The sequence below is a fragment of the Tiliqua scincoides genome, chromosome 2 (assembly GCF_035046505.1).
Source record: "Tiliqua scincoides isolate rTilSci1 chromosome 2, rTilSci1.hap2, whole genome shotgun sequence".
In the NCBI taxonomy this organism is placed as follows: domain Eukaryota; kingdom Metazoa; phylum Chordata; class Lepidosauria; order Squamata; family Scincidae; genus Tiliqua; species Tiliqua scincoides.
In genome coordinates, this window is record NC_089822.1 from 56,287,785 (window position 1) to 56,306,381 (window position 18,597).

Consider the following 18,597-nt stretch of genomic DNA (forward strand, 5'->3'; position numbering starts at 1 on the left):
ACTCCCATTGTCTCCAAGCAGTTGAGAGTTTAGCCAGTTCCTCCTTCCCTCTGCCTACTCCAGACAACCTGATAAGTTGACCTCACTCTTTCGCAGCCCAAGCCAACCTAGTGTGCAGTCATGCTCTGCGCTCATGGCATCAGAGTTTGCTTTGCTCTTTAAGGTATCACAGGTCTCTTTGTTTTGGGTCCTGTGAGATAGTGCAGTGTGCCCATTCTGTACTTCTCCGGCTTCCTGGTGCCAGCACAGAACACCTTGTACTCTCAGCACCCTTACTCTCAATTCATCTGTCTCCATGGGTGACCACCCCCCCTCACACACCCGCCCACCTACCCCAGGAAAGGCTTGGGTGAAAAGTTGTTCACCAAGAGGCAAGACATTCCCAGCCTGAGCTGCAAAAATGGGATTCTCCCAACCCTCTCAACTCTAGTTGTCATTCCTTGAAACTGCTCCACCATTGCAAGTTGGGCAGAGGAGCAGCGAATGGGAGGGGGGCGTCAGTGCAAAGATGAAATGGAGATCTTTGCCATCCTAGGGGATGCTGCCAAGAGGCACCTCTTTTCCACTGCCTACTTTTGGTGGATGGTAGTTCAGCACTTTCACATGTTCAGGAGGGGGTGGAAAGAAGGAACCCGCTTCAAAGAGCGACCAGGACTTCTTGGCGATCAGAGGGCAAAACAGCTGCAATGCTTGCTACTGCTTCTGAAGGAGTGGAGTGGGGCTTACTTTTGAGGAGATCTGCTGAAGAGAATTTGCCCCAGCCACCTCCCCTGCTGGTGGGGTAAGGCACTACTTTTTCAACTATTTATTCCCAATTATTATTTACTAATTACCAACCAATTATTCCCTCCCCAGAGCAAAGGTAAAATTATTTTTGTGGATTTAAAGGAATATCACATTTTGTCTTTTTAAGCCCTATTTCATGTTATTTCGCAAATGCCATTTTAGACTGCCCCTAGCAATAAGTGAAGGAAAAGGAACTCAATCTTGCCCATGAAGACAGACTTCTTATAAACACGATAATATTCAACTTTCTGGCCCATCCTCTATGTCAGACCAACCTCTTTGATCTTTGAATTCTAGTAAGTACTTGAAGCCAACATTGAGAAGATTCTTAAATATTTTGGGAGACAGTTTTACTTGAAACTCAGAAGAGCAGGGTCTTCCTCAATTTTCTGTTGTAAAGCAGAAGTGCAAACTTATGCCTTTAGTGCAGTGGTTCTCAAACTGGTGGGTCGCAACCCACCAGTTCATGTAATGTTTCTCCCGTCCCTTGAAGGGGCAGGGGGAGGGAGGCAGTGACATGATCCCCAGGATCGCGTTGCTAAGGGGGGGCGAGGGGGTGCTTTCCACTTACTTTGAACAATGTAGGGCTGTAGCAGGCTGCAGGAGGTGCAGGGAGCCCTGCGTAGCCCCCTGCAGCACTCCCCAACTCTTGGAATCTTCAGTAAAAGCAGGATCAAAGCCCTTCTGTTTTGCAGGAGGTGCTTTTTGCCCACTTTTATTGCAGATTCCAAGAGTCAGGGAGAGATGCAGAGAGCTGCGTAGGGCTCCCTGCATAGTTCAAAGTAAGTGGAAAGCGCCCCCCCGCGACGCGATCCTGGGGATCATGTCGCTACCCTAGTCCTCTCCTGTAAGAACTTACTGAGGCAGTAAAGCTCCCTCAAAGTTTGAGAAACAGTGCTTTAGTGAGATTCCAAGAGTGTTTACCTTGTCCCATGTAAAATAAGAGATCAGCAAACTGTCTTTATGAGGTTCCCTCTCCCTAACTTAGGTGGTGTACTGCCTTGGGGAATTGCTGTGAGGTTTGTGCTATATTTTTACTAATATTTGTTCAGAAGCTCCTGAACTTAGGCATTGGTTTGACCGATGAATGGGCTTGTTTGGGGCTCTGAAGCAGGTGCTGCTGTGAAGAAATCTACAAGCAATAGAAGCTGGTTGGAGACAACCTGAGCAGCTCAGTAACTTTGAAGACAGTGTTCCCTTGCTGTGGGGATGGGGGAAAGCAGCTCAATAACACTTAAAATCTAGAGATTCTTGGGAGCAGAAGGGAGGTTGAAGGAAGCAGTCATCATGACCAAGTCTTATTGGGTACAGGGAGAGCTTAGATATGCACGATTCAGAGGAGCATTAATACTTTGTGAGGAAAAATTGGGCCAAATTAAAACCAAATGAACATGATAGCACTTTTCTGTAGTGTAGTTGTATTGCCCCAGTGAATATCCATGAATCGTTCTTTTGCTCACAGACAGGTATTTGGAATTATGCTTGCTTCCGGAGTTACAGGTTGCCATGTTAGTGCTTTTGTGCAGGCTTATATAGTCCTCTAGATTATCTTTTCTGAGGGTGGCAGATGACAAATTGATCTATCAAGAATTCATCTTATGTAGGTGGTAGGCTTCTAAATGTTTTTGAATAATCAATATAGGAGATTTGCCTGTAGCCAGACTAGTCCCAGTTATAACTTAATGGCATCATTTTGCCCTAGCAGTGGATGGACTGTCTGTTTCAGGTCCCACTAGTATTCCTACATTTGCTGTCTTGGAGACAGCATAGCTACAGTGACCAGTCCAATTTTGATTTGTGGCATTCCAGGCATTGCCATCAGAATTAATATTATGATAAAGACATATTATGATAAAGACTAGAATGTCCCACAGGGGAAGGAAGTGCAAGTAATTTTTTGTTGTGTTCATGTATTTATTTTTTTGTAATCTACTTTGACAACATTGCTTGAATAATATAAATAGCATATAGTATAAATAAAAATGAGCTACCACCGTCCAAGGTTGCAGCATGGAAAATATTTTCCTTCTCTTTGCATTGTATTTGAAACCCTCAGTTGATTGTAATTTCCTTGATCTGTTTTAGTTATGCAAAAAAAGAATCAGATCTGAATACAGCACTGGCTAAGCTTCGGGAGTTTGAAGCAGCTCTTAATGCTAAAGAAGCGGCACTTGCCACAGCACTTGGTGATAAGAAAAGTCTAGAGGGAGAACTTGAAGATTTGAAAGATCAGATTGCCCAGGTAAGATATAACCATTTCTTACTGAGGCAGTTGTCTTTGGACTTCTAATGAAGCAGATTGACTGGGTGATCTGCCTCTAGGAACAAAACTACTTTTCTGTTAGGTTTAATGGCAGCTAGATATTATCCCTAAAGACTATTGGGTGATAGTACTCTAAAACAGTCTTTAAATAACATTCTAGACCAGGGGTCTCTAAACTTTTTGGCCAAACTTTTTGGCTAAACTTTGTTCCACATCAAATATGTGGAACAGTGTAGAGGGCAGGAAAATAATTAAATATAGAGTTTAAATAAACACATTAGAGATGGAACTTGGATGAATGTATAAATCAGGGGTGCCCAAACCCCGGCCCAGGGGCCACTTGCGGCCCTCAGGGACTCACAATTTGGCCTGTGGGGAGCCTCCAGTCTCCAATGAGCATGTGGCCACTGGAGACTTACTGGAGCCCATGCTGGCCTGACGCAACTGCTCTCAGTGTGAAGATGACTGTTTGACCTCTTGCATGAGCTGTGGGGCAAGTGTTCCCTCCACTGCTTGCTGTTTACATCTGTGATGCAGCAGTGGCAGTGAAGGAAAGGCTAGGCTTGCTTTGTGCAAGGACATTTATAGACCTTGAGCTATTGCAAGACCTTCATTCATTCATTCATACAAGTTCCATCTATAAAATATTCATTTATGTAAATTTATTCAAATTTGAAATGTAAATTAATTCGGCCCCTGACACAGTGTCAGAGAGATGATGTGGCCCTCCTGCCCAAAAGTTTGGACCCCCCTGGTATAAACGAATGGGCTCAAATGTCCAGGACTTCTCCAAGAACGAACACAGCTCAAGAAATAAAGCACACACTTAAATGGATCCCCATTTCCCCATCCCACAAGCACAACTCTGGTTGTGTTTGGTCAGCTGGGTCAGAGGCTCTCGGGATCAGAGGCTGGCTGCGGGCCACATCTGGCCCCCGGGGCCGGGGTTTGGCGACACCTGTTCTAGACTATAACAAAAAATGGTGAGTTTCTTTTGAAACTGTCTTTTCGTGGTGTCTTTGAGATGTTGGGGGTTGTATCTGAAGTGACTTACTTGAGCAAGGGAGTGCACTCGTGGAAGTGATAGGGTAAGTTCGTTATGCACAGAAATCGAAATGGAATCTTGACTGGGTTTTGTGTGTTGGTGACTGATTAGTGCAGGGGTGCTCAATACGTCGATCGCGATCGACTGGTCAATTGAGAGGCACAATGAGTCGATCGCAGGCTTCTCTCCCATCCACGCATCCCTGGGAGTGAGCCCCGTTGACTCTACTGGGGCTGACTTACCTTTCCCCTGTTTTTGCACTGGTATGTATGGAGAACTGCCCCCCCCCAACTTCCATCTGTTGGTTCTGTGTGCAAGGGGTTTTGCACTGGTTTTGCTGTGATGTCTATATAGAGAGCTTCCATCCCCCACACCTTTCCCCTGTTTTTGCACTGGTCTGTATAGAGATCTGCTCCCCCCCCCACTTGTATTGGAATCTAGGAAGATCTGGTGAGGGGGTAGATATGGTGTCAGCAGTGGCCCCTTTAAGGGTAAGGCCTGGGCATCCAGCAGAGTGTGCTGCACAGCTGCAGCCACTTGAAAGCAGTAGGGCCCTCAGGGATATAAGAGCACCTGAGGCAGGAAGGGCTCCACTTATTTATGTGAGTCAGCCTTTTCCTACATGAAGATCATTAAGTCCAAGTACTGTTCTACCATGACTGATGAACATTTGGAAGTGTGCTTGAGGCTGGCTGGCAGCAGCTACTGTCCGGACTATGCATCCTTGGCTGATTCACTTCAGTGCAAGTCATCAAAGTAAACTCAAGTAATTACAAAAAATGTTTATAGTTAATTATGTTGTGTTGTGCAATATTGGCTCATGCGGTTATGCAAGGTACACCAACATACATTGTACACATAAATGTTATATGTTATGATGGCGCGAACATTGTAAAAAAACTCTGGTAGATCTCCGGGCCTTGCTGGGTTTCAAAGTAGCTCTCGAGCCAAAAAAATGTGAGCACCCCTGGATTAGTGGCTAATTGGTGACTGATTGTGTATTGGTGACTGACATAGTGCATTGCACAAGTCCCCGATGTGTGTAAAATCTTAAATTGTTCAGTATCTTCTGCATGTACTTTCGTGCCTGTATGAAAAACAGTGCAAAATGCTGCCTTATGTGCTCCTTAGGATACAACCCATTGTGGATCAATAAATCAGCACTATACATGGAAGGCTGACTGTACTTGAGAATCAAATGTGCTTTAAGTTCTACTCTATGGTAATTATTTTGTGCTCAAGTTGTGCTTTACCAATTTGTCTTTGTACCATTCTTTTAAAGCTTGAAGCTGCTTTAGCAGCTGCTAAGAAGCAACTGGTAGACGAAACATTATTGAAGGTGGATCTTGAAAATCGCTGCCAGAGTTTGATTGAGGACTTGGAGTTCCGGAAAAATATGTATGAAGAGGTAATAGTTTTGTTCTCAAGTAATATTTCTGAGCAATAGTGGTATATCCTGAACTTGTTTTCAGTGTTAACTTTTTTTTTAAAGGGTGTGTGTGTGTGTCCACCTCTGCATTACTATGTTTATCAAGGTTCTTTAGATGAGCTGAGCAATAATAAATGTGCCACAGTGGGCTTTCCTACTCAGCCGTGCCCGTAGGAACTTGTGGTGTGGGGAAGATCTAGAAATTCAGTGACTAATTATTATGACTCCATTATTGTGAACTGACAAAACTGTTCTATTAAATATATTTTTGATTGGTGAAATTTTAACAAAACATGTCTGTTCATTCATAGGAGATCAATGAAACAAGAAGAAAGCATGAGACCCGCCTGGTTGAGGTGGATTCTGGACGCCAAATAGAGTATGAACACAAACTGGCCCAAGGTCTTCAGGAAATGAGAGAGCAGCATGATGCACAAGTGAAGTTGTATAAAGAGGAGCTTGAAGACACTTACCATGCCAAAGTACTAATTTTGAATGTTTTAAAAGTCTAATACCTGTTGAAACACTTTGCAGTGTAATTGAGTGGGGTCTTGGGTCTGGACTTCTGTTTCTTCATTTGAATAGATTTTGGCCTATTTTGATATTGGGGTACGTGGTCTTGGATTTTAAAAAATTATATATGAAACAAACATTTCTATTCCTGACTGGTTTAACCTTAACTTACCAAAACTAAGCTCAGATAAAGAGTTAGGGCCATATCTTAGCGTTTTACAAACTTCTACTGTTCGTTGAAGGAATTTGCAGCCTCAGAGTGAAAGATCAGGATACAATCCATTATGTAGTAAACAAAACAGAATGTAACTTTAAGGAAGAATGCATTTTGCACTTCAGGAAACTTAATTATAACAGTTAGGATTATGAAACACTCAATTATGAGTGTTTACAGATGAATGACTTGGTGGGAAGTTTTCCACAGTCAACTTATGATTCTGTCTGTGTGTTGTCTTAACTGTCCATATGTAGAAGGGCCACTCACTACTTCTCCTTAAGTAATATTTAAAGGCAGGTACTGATTAAATTCCAATCAGAACAGCTGATGTGGTTGCTATTGCTGTTCCATATCTGGCCAGTAGTTCTGATAATCTCATTTCTCCTAGAACCTGCTCTGTGAAGGCGCTGCTAAGGCAAACCTAGACAGCAGACTTTTCTGTGCAAAAGCTCTTCCCAATGCTGTAATACTCCACATTCATGCATAGAGATAGCAAAAATGTCACTGTTACAGAGAACTAGAAAGTTGTAACCTGACCACTTACCTGTTTTCCTAAGTTCTGATCATTCAGCAATCAAAACAATTTCTTGCTTGCTTCATATTTTCCTGCACTACTGGCCTCAAAACTTTGCCAACCTCAGAAGACATTTTAAAGCTAGATGTTTGTTAAATAATAATAATCTGTGCCTTGGCTTTTGAATATATTTGACTATAGTAGAAGAATTATTTTAAAGTTAGTGGTATATTTTAAATATACCACTCTTATATTTTTAAAATGTTACAACTTCAGCTTATTCAGTTTGGAAGGAACTTGGTATGAACTGATTACTACTGATGTTTGTTTTTTATCTGTCCCAGATCTGTGTTGAAGTTTATTACCAGCCATTCTGTATATTCCTTTGGTCATTTTTATATCCTTTCTGGTGAATTATGTACTCTATTGACTATTGCAATTTTTGCCTATTAGATATTGCCATAATGAGTTGATTTGTAGAACTTAAAAAAGAGGAAGGTTGCAGTGAGCTTCAGGAAATGAAAGAATGAAGGACTATCTCCCAAGACAGTGACGTGTTCTTAGGCTTTTTGAGAAACAGCAAACTGCATGACAGTTTTCCTGTGTTGCACACAGTTTGTTACCATACTTCATGTTGCAGGTCTTTCGGGTAGCAATGCTGACGTTTGTGCTTGTTGGCAAATCAAATATGGGATGTTGTTTGGTTTCCTGCAGCTTGAAAATGCAAGACTGTCCTCTGAAATGTCCAGTTCTGCAGCTAACGCAGTAAGAGAAGAACTCATGGAAAGTCGCATGCGCATTGACAGCCTCTCTTCCCAGTTGGCTAATCTGCAGAAAGAGGTACATTTTAAGATCCTGTTTTTGCCACTCCAAAATAGATGGGAGTCCCCCTTCTCCCATTCTTTTTCAAATAATTTCTACATTGTGCTGTACTTGTGAGCTAAAGTTTTTGTTCTTGGAAGATTTTTTATTTCTAGTAAAGTGTGGGTCGGGATCCACCAGTGGGTCGTGACCTGATTGTTGGTGGGTCATGAAACTGACAAGGAAAATGTATTGAGCCCTATGGAAACTGAACTGCATGTGTGCATTTACTTATGAGTAGGCAAGCATGCATTCGCTCTTATTGAAGGCCAGGTGAAGGGGAACACAAGTATGGTCCTGATCTGATGTTTGTTGAGCTCAACAAATGCTCCAGAAGGTGGTTTCTCCCCCCCCCCCCCAATAGTAAAAAGGATAAAAACTGAAGCATGAGGTAAGATGAGATTCTCATAAAGCTAGGTTGGTCCTGATATATTTTTTTAAAAAATGGATCCTGGCACTAAAAAGTTTGAGAAGTACTTCTCTAGAGTCAATTCCAGCTTCTGTCTTATGGTAGTATTTGATCTATACCTGCTGTGTCGGTGACTGACAGGGAATGCTTGCTGCCTCTTAAGCAAGAGGAATTTATTGCCCAGCAGTACTATAACTAGCACTGTGCCTGTACTGTGATTCTGTGGGAGAAGAGAGAACCTGTAGTATGTTATACTGGCAAAGAATGTCGCTTTCTGAATTTCTTAGTTTTGATTATTATTATTAATTATTAACAGTATTTATATACCGCTTTTCAACTCAAAGTTCACAAAACGGTTTACAGAGAAAAATCAAATAACTAAATGGCTCCCTGTCCCAAAAGGGCTCACAATCTAAAAAGATGCAAATGAATACCAGCAGACAGCCACTAGAACAGACAGTGCTGGGGTGAGGTGGGCCAGTTACTCTCCCCCTGCTAAAAAAAGGAGCACCCACTTGAAAAAGTGCCTCTTACTCAGCAGGGGTAACTCAGTTAGCAGGGGTACTAACTTTTTTTGATCTTTTTTAAAATAGGTAATTTTCTAACTTCTGTGGTTGCAAAGATTCTTATAATGTCTTTTGAGATCTCAGAATCCAGAGGGGTGATGAACAGGACTTCAGTGTCTGTGGATGGGGCTTCAGAGGCCTATATAGCCCTTTGTCCCTTCAGGTGACACAGCAATGAATTATGTAATGGAAAAATTATGTAGTCTTCATTTCTTTGATAATGCAAGTCATAATCTGAATTACTTTAACGTTGGAATGTTTGGATCTATGTAAATGAAAAAAAAAAATCTAAAGTCCCAAGTAGTACAAACACACGCCTTTGTTCTGAGAATGAACCAGTTTTGCAATCTTTTGGTGACTTGCATGATTTATTCTTGCACAAGATAGAAAATGAACGTGTGTTCTGCTTGTCTGGCAAGCTGCTACATAATCATAGTCAGCAGCGTTAACCCTTTAAAATATTTTTAAAAACGGAAGAAACAATCAATTCTTGCACAAGAGGCAGATAGTATTACATTTAATTTCTGTTTTTCTTACTTTTGACTGTAATACTAAACTTATATGTTACTTACCTTGTGGAGAGGAATGTGTGATATGTAAGCTTCTCCCCCCCCAAGTGTTGCTCTTCTTTATAGCACCCCCACTCTTCATGGTTACAGTGTTTGTCTGAAGAGGCACATGATGTCCTGGGGAGAGGATATCCCTGTGGACATGAGTGTTCCAAATGATGGGATATCATTTCCCAGGATATAGTGTGTATTGGGGTCAGACACTGCTACTTTGAAGGACAGTGTTACAGAGCACAGTGAATCTGGGGAGCAGGGCTTATGACTGCACTCTCATTTCTCCTGAGTAGTCATTTCTTTCTATGAGATAATTTCTTCATAGAGCTATTAACTATTAAGTATTGGTTTTGAGAAGTTAAAATTCCTAAAGCTTTTGTAAAAAATTTTTAGTCTAGAGGATGGCTGGAGAGGATGCAAGAACTGGAAGATCTCCTGGCTAAAGAAAGGGATAGCTTCCGCAGGACACTGTCTGACAAAGAGAGAGAAATGGCAGAGATAAGAGATCAGATGCAACAGCAGTTGAATGAGTATGAACAGCTGCTAGATGTGAAATTGGCTTTGGATATGGAAATCAGTGCATACAGAAAACTTTTGGAGGGTGAAGAAGAAAGGTAAGAACAATTGGGGGGGATTGGGAGAGCGACGAAGAAGGATACTATTATGTTACTGAAATTATAGGATACTGAGAATCATAAAATCCAACCACCTGCCAGTTTGCTCCATGTTGAGGGTATGGACCAGGGTAGGAGTGCTCTCGGTTTATTATGAAGAGCAAAACTCTGTTTTGACAATTAGAACTCAAGGGTGTAAAAATTTTCTTCTCTTCCCCTCCCCCCTCCAGCCAAACCTTTAAATTCTTATTCCACACTTGCAGAAATCCACATGATAATGGGCAATTTCCGTAGGATAAGTGCAAAGAATTCATGTGAGTTTCCTTATCCCTGTGGTTTTCAAACTCTCCAGGAGTTTGAAACCCGCAGTAAGTCTTTGTGGGGGTGGGGGGGAGGCGGCAGGGGGAAGGCAGTGATGTGATCCCCAGGATCACGTCCCTCAGGGGGCTGCAGGGACTGGGATGCACTCACCAGTCCCTTCAACAGCCATCCCCGTGTGCGGGCAGCCCTGCGCGAACACCTGCAGGGCGCCTCAGGTCAGGGAAAGGGAGAATGGAGCGATCTGCTCTGCCTCTGCAAAAGCCAAAGCGGAGCGTGATTGCACCCTGCAGGCTCCCCCACACACAGGGACGGCTGCTGCAGGGACTGGAAGGTGCACCCCAGTCCCTGCAGCCCCGTCAGAAAGGAAAACGGAGCGATCTGACCGGTTTTTCCTGATCTGGGGCGCTCTACTGAAGGTTGCGCAGGGCTCCCCACACCCCCGGGAAGCTGCAGGAGGCTTGGGTAAGTGCACCCAAGCCCCTGCAGCCCCCCGGAATGGCATGATCCTGTGGATTGTGCTGCTGCCTTCCCGGTCTCCTGGCTGCCCCCGCCCCTTAAGGGGGCAGAGGCCAGGACCCACAGGCTGGGGCGTCGCGATGCCCCAGTTTGAATACCACTGCCTTATCGCATGGGTTTTGTGCCACAGAACACCCATGTATTTCTTTCTCATTTATATTTTAATTCATGAGTTTGCAGCCTTCCATGTGGGGTTTTTAAATGTGTGGTTGCAAAAGCATGTGGATCTTAATATCTGTGAGTTTGGTAGTTGAGATAGAATCCTGGACTTGTCTAATACTACTTGTATATAGAAAGTCAAATTCTGCTTTTATGCCATATTGCTGTCCCCCCCAACTTAAGAAGACTATTCATAAATTAGACTATGTCTCATTGTAGGATTGCCCCCAAAGGCTCTGTCTTGACTCTTAGGTAAAATTAGGGCAACATTCAAAATCTAGACTAGCCCTTAGTTGGTGTATGAAATTGTCCTGATGGGAAAGACAAAAGTTAAATAATATTTAATTAATAATAATTCATATGCACAGGTAACTAATGATTTTAGCAATGTTCACAAACTCTAAAACTGATCCAAAATTCCTGACAGTGACAGATGGAAGCACACTATTAAAAGTAGTATGTGTTTTAATGGATTTCCTCTTATTCAGGTTGAAACTTACTCCCAGTCCATCTTCTCGGGTGACCGTGTCTCGGGCGTCATCAAGCCGTAGTGTGCGCACAACCAGGGGGAAAAGGAAGAGGGTTGATGTCGAAGAATCGGAGGCCAGTAGTAGTGTTAGCATCTCTCATTCAGCTTCTGCTACTGGAAATATTTGTATTGAGGAGATAGATGTGGATGGGAAGTTTATCCGCTTGAAGAACACTTCTGAGCAGGTATGTAATGAGCTGTTATGGTCTTACTCTTGTGCTGGAGGTGGTTTAAAATGCAGATTGATTCTTTTACTGCTTTGTTCAGTGACCCAGAAGAGTTTAATCCAAACACAGTAAAAATTCTCCCAAAGTGGGTAACTTTGTCTGTTTAAAAGAGGGTAGTTGAAGATGTATCAAGATTGTCAGTCTTGTAAGGATTTGCAATTGATGTGCCATAGTTTATTAGGTGGATTACATAGTGATGCAATGATAGAAAAGGATAGGTCGTGCCAAAAGTTGGTATCTTGTATTTGTCTAACTCAGTGACTTAACAAAGCTCCTTCTCTGCCTTTGTTTAGGACCAACCAATGGGAGGTTGGGAGATGATCAGAAAAATAGGAGAAACTTCTGTCAGTTATAAATATACCTCAAGATATGTGTTAAAGGCAGGCCAGACTGTCACCGTAAGTGAATTTGCTTTGGTGGAGCATACAAATGAAATTTGCATTAGTGTGTTGGCAGTTGCCCGGGTTCACAGATTATTTTCCAGTTGCTTGTCATAAAATACAGTATGCACTTCAATAATTTTGTTAAGAACTTTCTCAGTAGCTTCTGAAAAGTTGTATACTATGGGTGAAATTAGTTGTTACGTTGCAAATACATGTTTCCAAACTCCTATTTACTGTTCTCTCAGTAATGTCAGGGCAATTAACATATTGGAGTCAGCTGAGACTAGGGGTACCCTTAAACCACTCCTGTGTCTGCTGCTTTTCTGTTTCACCTGTAAATGCTATGCTTCCCCTTTCTGGGCTTCCTGTTTCTATGACCATGTAAAGAGTGAGTTCAACTCCCTGTTCCCTTTTGTCACTTGTTCCTGTGAGTGCCTATTAGCATTATGTGGGAAATGCTAACTTGCTAGTGGTGGTATGAACATAGAAATCCAGAGTTGATTTCAGAAGTTGTAATGGATTTCATAGTTCACTCCAAGTGTGCATAGGGGAACCTGGCACAAGTAGACCTTTTTACATGTGTCCTAAAGTACATAGTGTACAATTGTTGTGGTAACATTGCTCTCTAAGAGGCCTTGGCATGAATAAAGTGAGAAACTGAGCTACTCCTCACTTTATACGTGCTAAGAGGGACATTCTTGGGTTGAATTTGTTCTCTCTTATATGCTTTGAGGTATCTAGTGCATTTTGGGGCATTGACAATAGCTGCCACCCTGATGCCCAAAAGGCATACCTCCAAACAAAGCAGGTAAGCATAGTATGGGCCGAGGCCATCCCATAAGAACAGCCCCACTGGATCAGGCCATAGACCCATCTAGTCCAGCTTCCTGTATCTCACAGCGACCCCACCAAATGGCCCAGGGAGCACACCTGATAACAAGAGACCTGCGTCCTGCTGCCCTCCCTTGCATCTGACATTGCCCATTTCTAAAATCAGCAGGTTAAACATACACATCATGGCTTGTAACCCGTAATGGATTTTTCCTCCAGAAACTTGTCCAATCCCCTTGTCCAGTCCCACTTCTAGTAAACTCTGGAACTAGCAGTGGCTGTGGCGGCTCCTTGGTCTCTCACCTCAACTTGGATACAGGCCAAACCACAAATTTCAGCTGTAATTGAAATAAATATGTAGTGGTAATGAATAAATATATTTGTAGATTACTCTTCCATCTTATATTTGCTTAAGAATTTTGTACTTGTTAGAACCACTGGTAGACCAGACTGAGTATTTTATTTAGATCTATAGTGATGTTTGCTTCTTTCTTTAAAAAGTAGTAAATTTTGCACGCGTGCGCACCCCCCCCAATGTTGTTGAGCTCTTTCCTGGAAGATCCATGTTAATTCTGTGTGTGTTGTTCTGTTACCAGATCTGGGCTGCTAATGCTGGAGTGACAGCCAGCCCTCCTTCTGACCTCATTTGGAAGAACCAGAACTCCTGGGGCACTGACAAAGATGTGAAAGTTGTACTGAAAAACCCTCAGGGAGAGGTAAAGTAGGAAAACCTTGTTTAAGTTACACAAGTATTTCTCTGTAAAGGTGATGGTCTAGCTAAAGGGGAGTAGTTCATTTGAGTATCGTACACTGTGCCAAGACTTCTTGGCATGTAAATTGACAGCAGTAGTCAGGCTTTCAGCAGACAGGAAGGACCTAAAGCAGTGTGCTAGATCTCCATAGACATTATGGCAATGTAGCAAGCTTTAGATAATGAAACAAAATGTCTGTTTACAGGAGGTTGCTCAGAGAAGCACTGTCTTCAAAACAACCTTACTTGAAACTGAAGGAGGCGAAGAAGCAGAGGAAGACCCAGTTGAAGCAGTAGAAGAGGAGGATCTATTCCACCAGCAGGTATTTTAATGAGGGACTAGGATTATATGGAAAATAATCCCTCTTTGGCAGGAAAGCTTGCCATGTTAATGTGATAATATTCCAAACCTTTGTTCTTAGGGTACAACCATGTGGACATCTTATTAACTGCTCCTTAAATACACCCACTTTAGACTAAATCCTGCATACAGCTTCAACTTTTGTTTCCCTGAAATTTGATTCCTTTGGCATTATTGTAAAGTCAGGCTGCAGATACTTAATTGGAGTCCTGATGACTTGGGAAGGCATGTACTGGTTTGTGTTTTACCTTCACTTTTGATGCAGGAATCTACAAAAGTGAAAGTAGTGGTGCTTGCTCTAGAACTACTCTTTGCCTACTTAATGATGCATAAAAAATACTCTTAACACAGTGTTACTGCTAAGATGCTTGGGAGTGTGGCCGCATGCCTTCAGGCCGAGTTCAGTGCAGTGTGGAGCTTGGCAACCCCGAAATTCAGTGATGATATGGTGATGAATGTCTGGAGTTGAGGCTGCACAGCTGTGAGGGGGTCCGAACACCAGCATGAACCACTGGGAACACTGCAAGGAGGGTCAGCATTGTTGTCCCTGCCTTATCTATGGGCTGTTGCAAAACTAATCATACAAGATAAATGGCAGAGGCAAGGATGAAAAAAATCTGTTGCAGCCTTAATTGGGCAGATTTTGGCTGGGGTCTTGCAGTAGCAGATAAGTTGATAACTCTTGTGTCTGGACTGTTTCAAATTGTAACCATTTTCAAGACTGGATAAGGCTCTATTTAAGAAAATGCCCTGAGAACAGGATATTGGAGCCTTTTTTTGTACAGAAGTGCGTACTGCTGTTTGTGAGAACTAGACTTTTTGAAGGAGCTCAGAAGGTTTTTGCAGCAGGAAATAGTTGTGACACCAGTCTCATCCACCTTTAGAGGAGTCCGTGAATGTTTTTACTCTTGCGCAGAAGAGTGACCTACTGTTTCCATCTATTCACTGATTAAAAACAAAATGCCCTGCCTCTTATATTGGCATCATTTTCGCAACCACTCCATTTGGTGTTACGGGTAAGCTCTCCCCTCCACATTTGTTTCCTCCCTATCCCAGTCTTCCTTTTCGAGTCCAGAGAGAATAAGGAGGAGGGGCAGTGGAGAAAGGAGGTAGCCAGAGATGAGCACCCCCTCCCCATCAATCTGCTGCTGAAAACCGACAGCTTCAGTTGGCTTCATGGGCGAGCAGGCCCTGCGTGTAATCTCATGATATGATCATAAGCATCTTCTTGGGCATCAGCAAGCTCAAAATACAGCTGTCTTCTCATAACTTTGGGGGATATGTTCCTGCTGCAGATAGCAGCTCACCCTATACAGGTGTGCCCTGGTATCTGCAGAGAATCCATTCTGGAACACACCCTCCCCCCGCATATACCAGATATGTCCCCTGCCCTTTGGAGACAACCTTCTGAGCCACACGGAGACCGCACACATCCACCCTGCTGCACTTGAGGGCTTCCCTGAAGCTCACAATGCCTTTTAAAGGAATAAAAATGCTACTTTCGGTTTTATGAAAAAACTGGAAATGACTTTTTTGTCCTAAACAGCCATCCTGAGGCCTGCAGAGGCCACAGGCTCGGGAGATCTTTCAGAGGTGAGGGGGGCACAGCTCCCTTTGCCTCAGGAGGGCGTGGGGGGCCCATCTGCAGCACGGTTAAGTGAAACCATGCACACCGGATCTGTGGATACAGGCCCCCCTTGTTCTGTGCAAGCACTCCAAAGTGCTTCTCTGTGACTGCTTGTTAGAACCCGAACAAGCAAGTGTGAAGAGGAATTAGTTTGGAGGGCAAGCACTAGCAAGCACCCACGAAGAAGAAGCTGTTTGGAGGCCTGCAAACATAATCCCCTTCAGTTGCTTCTACCATCACTGCTGCCGAAGAAGAAAGCAGACAGCACAGGAGAATCAAAACAAAAACAAATGAGGTGACCATGATGGGGGTAATACGTGAACTGTGGATAACTGAAAACGTGGGAACAGAGTCCATGAATACAGGGGGTGGCAACTGAACTGCCGTTTGTATGAACATTATTCTTGTATGAACATTAGTGTACATTAGAGTCAGCACTGTGAAGCTCCTTAGTAAATTTCATAACGTCCTATGTGAAGCCCAAGAATCTAATTTTTTTTAAAAATCCAGCTGTATAGTTGTCGAAACTTGTGAGATAAGGAACAAACTTCTAGAGTACATCAGTGCTTCATATGTGGGCCTTTTCTACACCAAAACTTACCAAGAGGTACCAAAATGTTTCTGATTTGGTCTTGCACATCGTGCTGCTTCGGGAAATGTGTGTCTCAATTCTACCAGATCTACATTGTATTCTATAGCTATGGCAGTCAATATATTTGTGTTTGTTTATTTATTACACATTTATTCCCTGATGGACATTCGAAGTAAATAGCCCTGCTGTTGCAAATATCTTTCTCCTACTGTGAAAATTCTTAGTTATATATAAATTTGATTGGTAAGTACTCTGGTTCTGAGCTAAACCGACCTCAAGCTAATAATTTAGGATTTGTTGCTAGTTTCCCCTCATTGCATATAAAGATCTAAACAATTTAAATAAGGATGTTTCAGTCTGTTTTGCGATGTTACTGTATAAACAAGAGGTTGGCTGAAACTGAGCAAATAAAGTAGCTGTTGTAAAAGCTTTTTACTGTGGCATAGCTGCATATGCAACCAGTGTTGTAGTGAGTTGACCTTTAATCTTTTTTTCTGCTATAAAACAGCAAAAAAGGCAGACTATTAACTATACTGAGCAGTAGGTCAAACTTCTTAATTTGAAAGTTACTGAATTTCTCTAGTAGTCTCAAAACTATCCTCTTCTTAAAACAGGGAGACCCACAAGCAACCAACAGAAGCTGTGCGATCATGTAAACTCCAGTCATCTGTATTATTCCTCAGTTATGTTACTCTTCCTGCAGAGGGGAACCTTGAAGACAACATATTTTTGTATTTCCTTTTTGTGAATTTTAAAACTGTGTCTGGCCTTAATTTCCTTTGTCACAGAGAAGGAGGTTTTTGTAAGTGAAACCATATATATAGCTTTTTGAAATATTAAATATTGACAGTGAATAATTACTGTTTTTCAAAAATGACTCTTACATTTTTATGATGGTCCTTTTTTTAATATCCTTGTTCAAAGAATAATAAACTACTGTGTTTGGGGGTTTGGTTGTTAGGCTAGCCATCTACTCTTGTCCCTTTACATTCTTAGGTGCTTTTGGAAGGGGAAAGAGAAGTGCATTCAAGGAAACTTTTGTACTGAAGACTTTTGTATTTTAGCAATCAAGTTACACAAATTTTACTGGAAACATTTGTAAAGAGCTTTGTCTATCAATTACATCATTAATAGGAGGATGAAGGATTCAACCTTTTTTGCTAGTTTTGCATTACTTAGATACTTAATAGGGAAAGCGGCTTATATAACATGTGTTAGATGTGTTTTTAAATTCTAGTGTAACTTGCATAATTTGTGTCAAATTAACCAATAAAAGCTGTCTTAACACTTGAATGTTTCAAAAACACAACATATTTCTTTGGAAAGAAAGCTGACACACTTAATCAAATTTTGCTGGTGCAAGGGGCTGTTATTTTTGAACCGGACTGAATTTTCTCTGCAGACTGATTTCTTAGAAATGTACATTTGTCTTCATGCTTGTTATGTGCTTCTCACTTCTAAGGCAGTATTCGGTGTTCCAGAGATGATTCTTCGTACTACTGATGAAAAGTATAGACTACAGAAGTGGATTTAGCATTCTAGACTCGTGTAACCCTACTACTATACCACCACCAAGCAGACCAGGTTTTACTGCTAACCTCAGCTGTTACAGTGGTCATAGTAAATGATGAAGAGGTGTAGTAGAGAATGCTTTACCCATCACTCTATACATTATGGAGAAGAAGGTTTGGACCAGACTTGCTTTTCCAAATCTAGTTTCCCCAGGCAGACCATGGCTTCAAGACCCCATTTTTCAACTCCTCTTGTGTACCTGTTAGTCAGGTTTTGCTCATATTGCAACATTGTCTTATGTAGAACTTACTGGTGCTGTCTGTAAAGCTCTGCCCTGGATCAGTTAATGAGTTAAATTTGTATCTTCACGCTGCAGACTTAGTTCAAAAGAGTTTATCCTCTATTGAATTCTCCTCTGGCATGATAAAACAGTGAAATGGGGCAGTACAAATATGAAAGAGATTTGACCTCAAGGCATGGATTGATACAATATGAAATCTTTGAAACCTTTGTAACTTGCAAAGAGTAAGCTTTCTTTGTATGAATAAGTACATATAACTAATCAGCTAAGATTTCTTTGAATTCCCAGCCCTATTTTGAGGTACTGTTGGAAGTCTCAGATCTACTATAGGCATAGACTGAAGGCAGTCCATCTTGAGTTCTGCAATGATTTTGCAACCTGGTACTGTGACTAAGATGACCCATTTTTACTGAACTGAAATAATGTTTTCTTTGCTTTTTAGAGCTGCAGGGGACATCTTCTGATCCCCTTCTCAGTGGTAATTGATGTATTAGGCTGATGCAGTCCAGGCTGTTGTGCCAGAAACAGAGCGGATGCTCCACGTAGAAAGTATTTGTAGAATGAATAATACCCAAATGGATAAAGCAACTGGGTCCAATTAACATGCTTCAGGGCAAGGCAAACATCTGAGCAGCAATGTTGTAATCCGCCATCATAGTCCATCCTCTTTCAAAGGAATTCTGGCTCAGAAAGCTCATGAATTCAAT

At 42.1% G+C, this 18,597-nt stretch overlaps 1 protein-coding gene across 1 annotated transcript in view; it reads left to right on the forward strand.

Annotated features, from left to right (window-relative positions):
• Window positions 1-17,350, forward strand: part of LMNB1 (lamin B1) — a 33,653-nt gene extending 16,303 nt beyond the window's left edge. Inside the window, exons 2-11 of the mRNA XM_066613408.1 lie at window positions 2,872-3,028; window positions 5,377-5,502; window positions 5,835-6,005; window positions 7,482-7,607; window positions 9,560-9,780; window positions 11,265-11,490; window positions 11,826-11,930; window positions 13,343-13,462; window positions 13,704-13,820; window positions 16,692-17,350. Of these exons, the coding sequence (XP_066469505.1) occupies window positions 2,872-3,028; window positions 5,377-5,502; window positions 5,835-6,005; window positions 7,482-7,607; window positions 9,560-9,780; window positions 11,265-11,490; window positions 11,826-11,930; window positions 13,343-13,462; window positions 13,704-13,820; window positions 16,692-16,733 (1,411 nt within the window). The 3' untranslated portion in view covers window positions 16,734-17,350. The remainder of the gene's footprint in view (window positions 1-2,871; window positions 3,029-5,376; window positions 5,503-5,834; window positions 6,006-7,481; window positions 7,608-9,559; window positions 9,781-11,264; window positions 11,491-11,825; window positions 11,931-13,342; window positions 13,463-13,703; window positions 13,821-16,691) is intronic.
• Window positions 17,351-18,597: the final 1,247 nt, after the last annotated feature.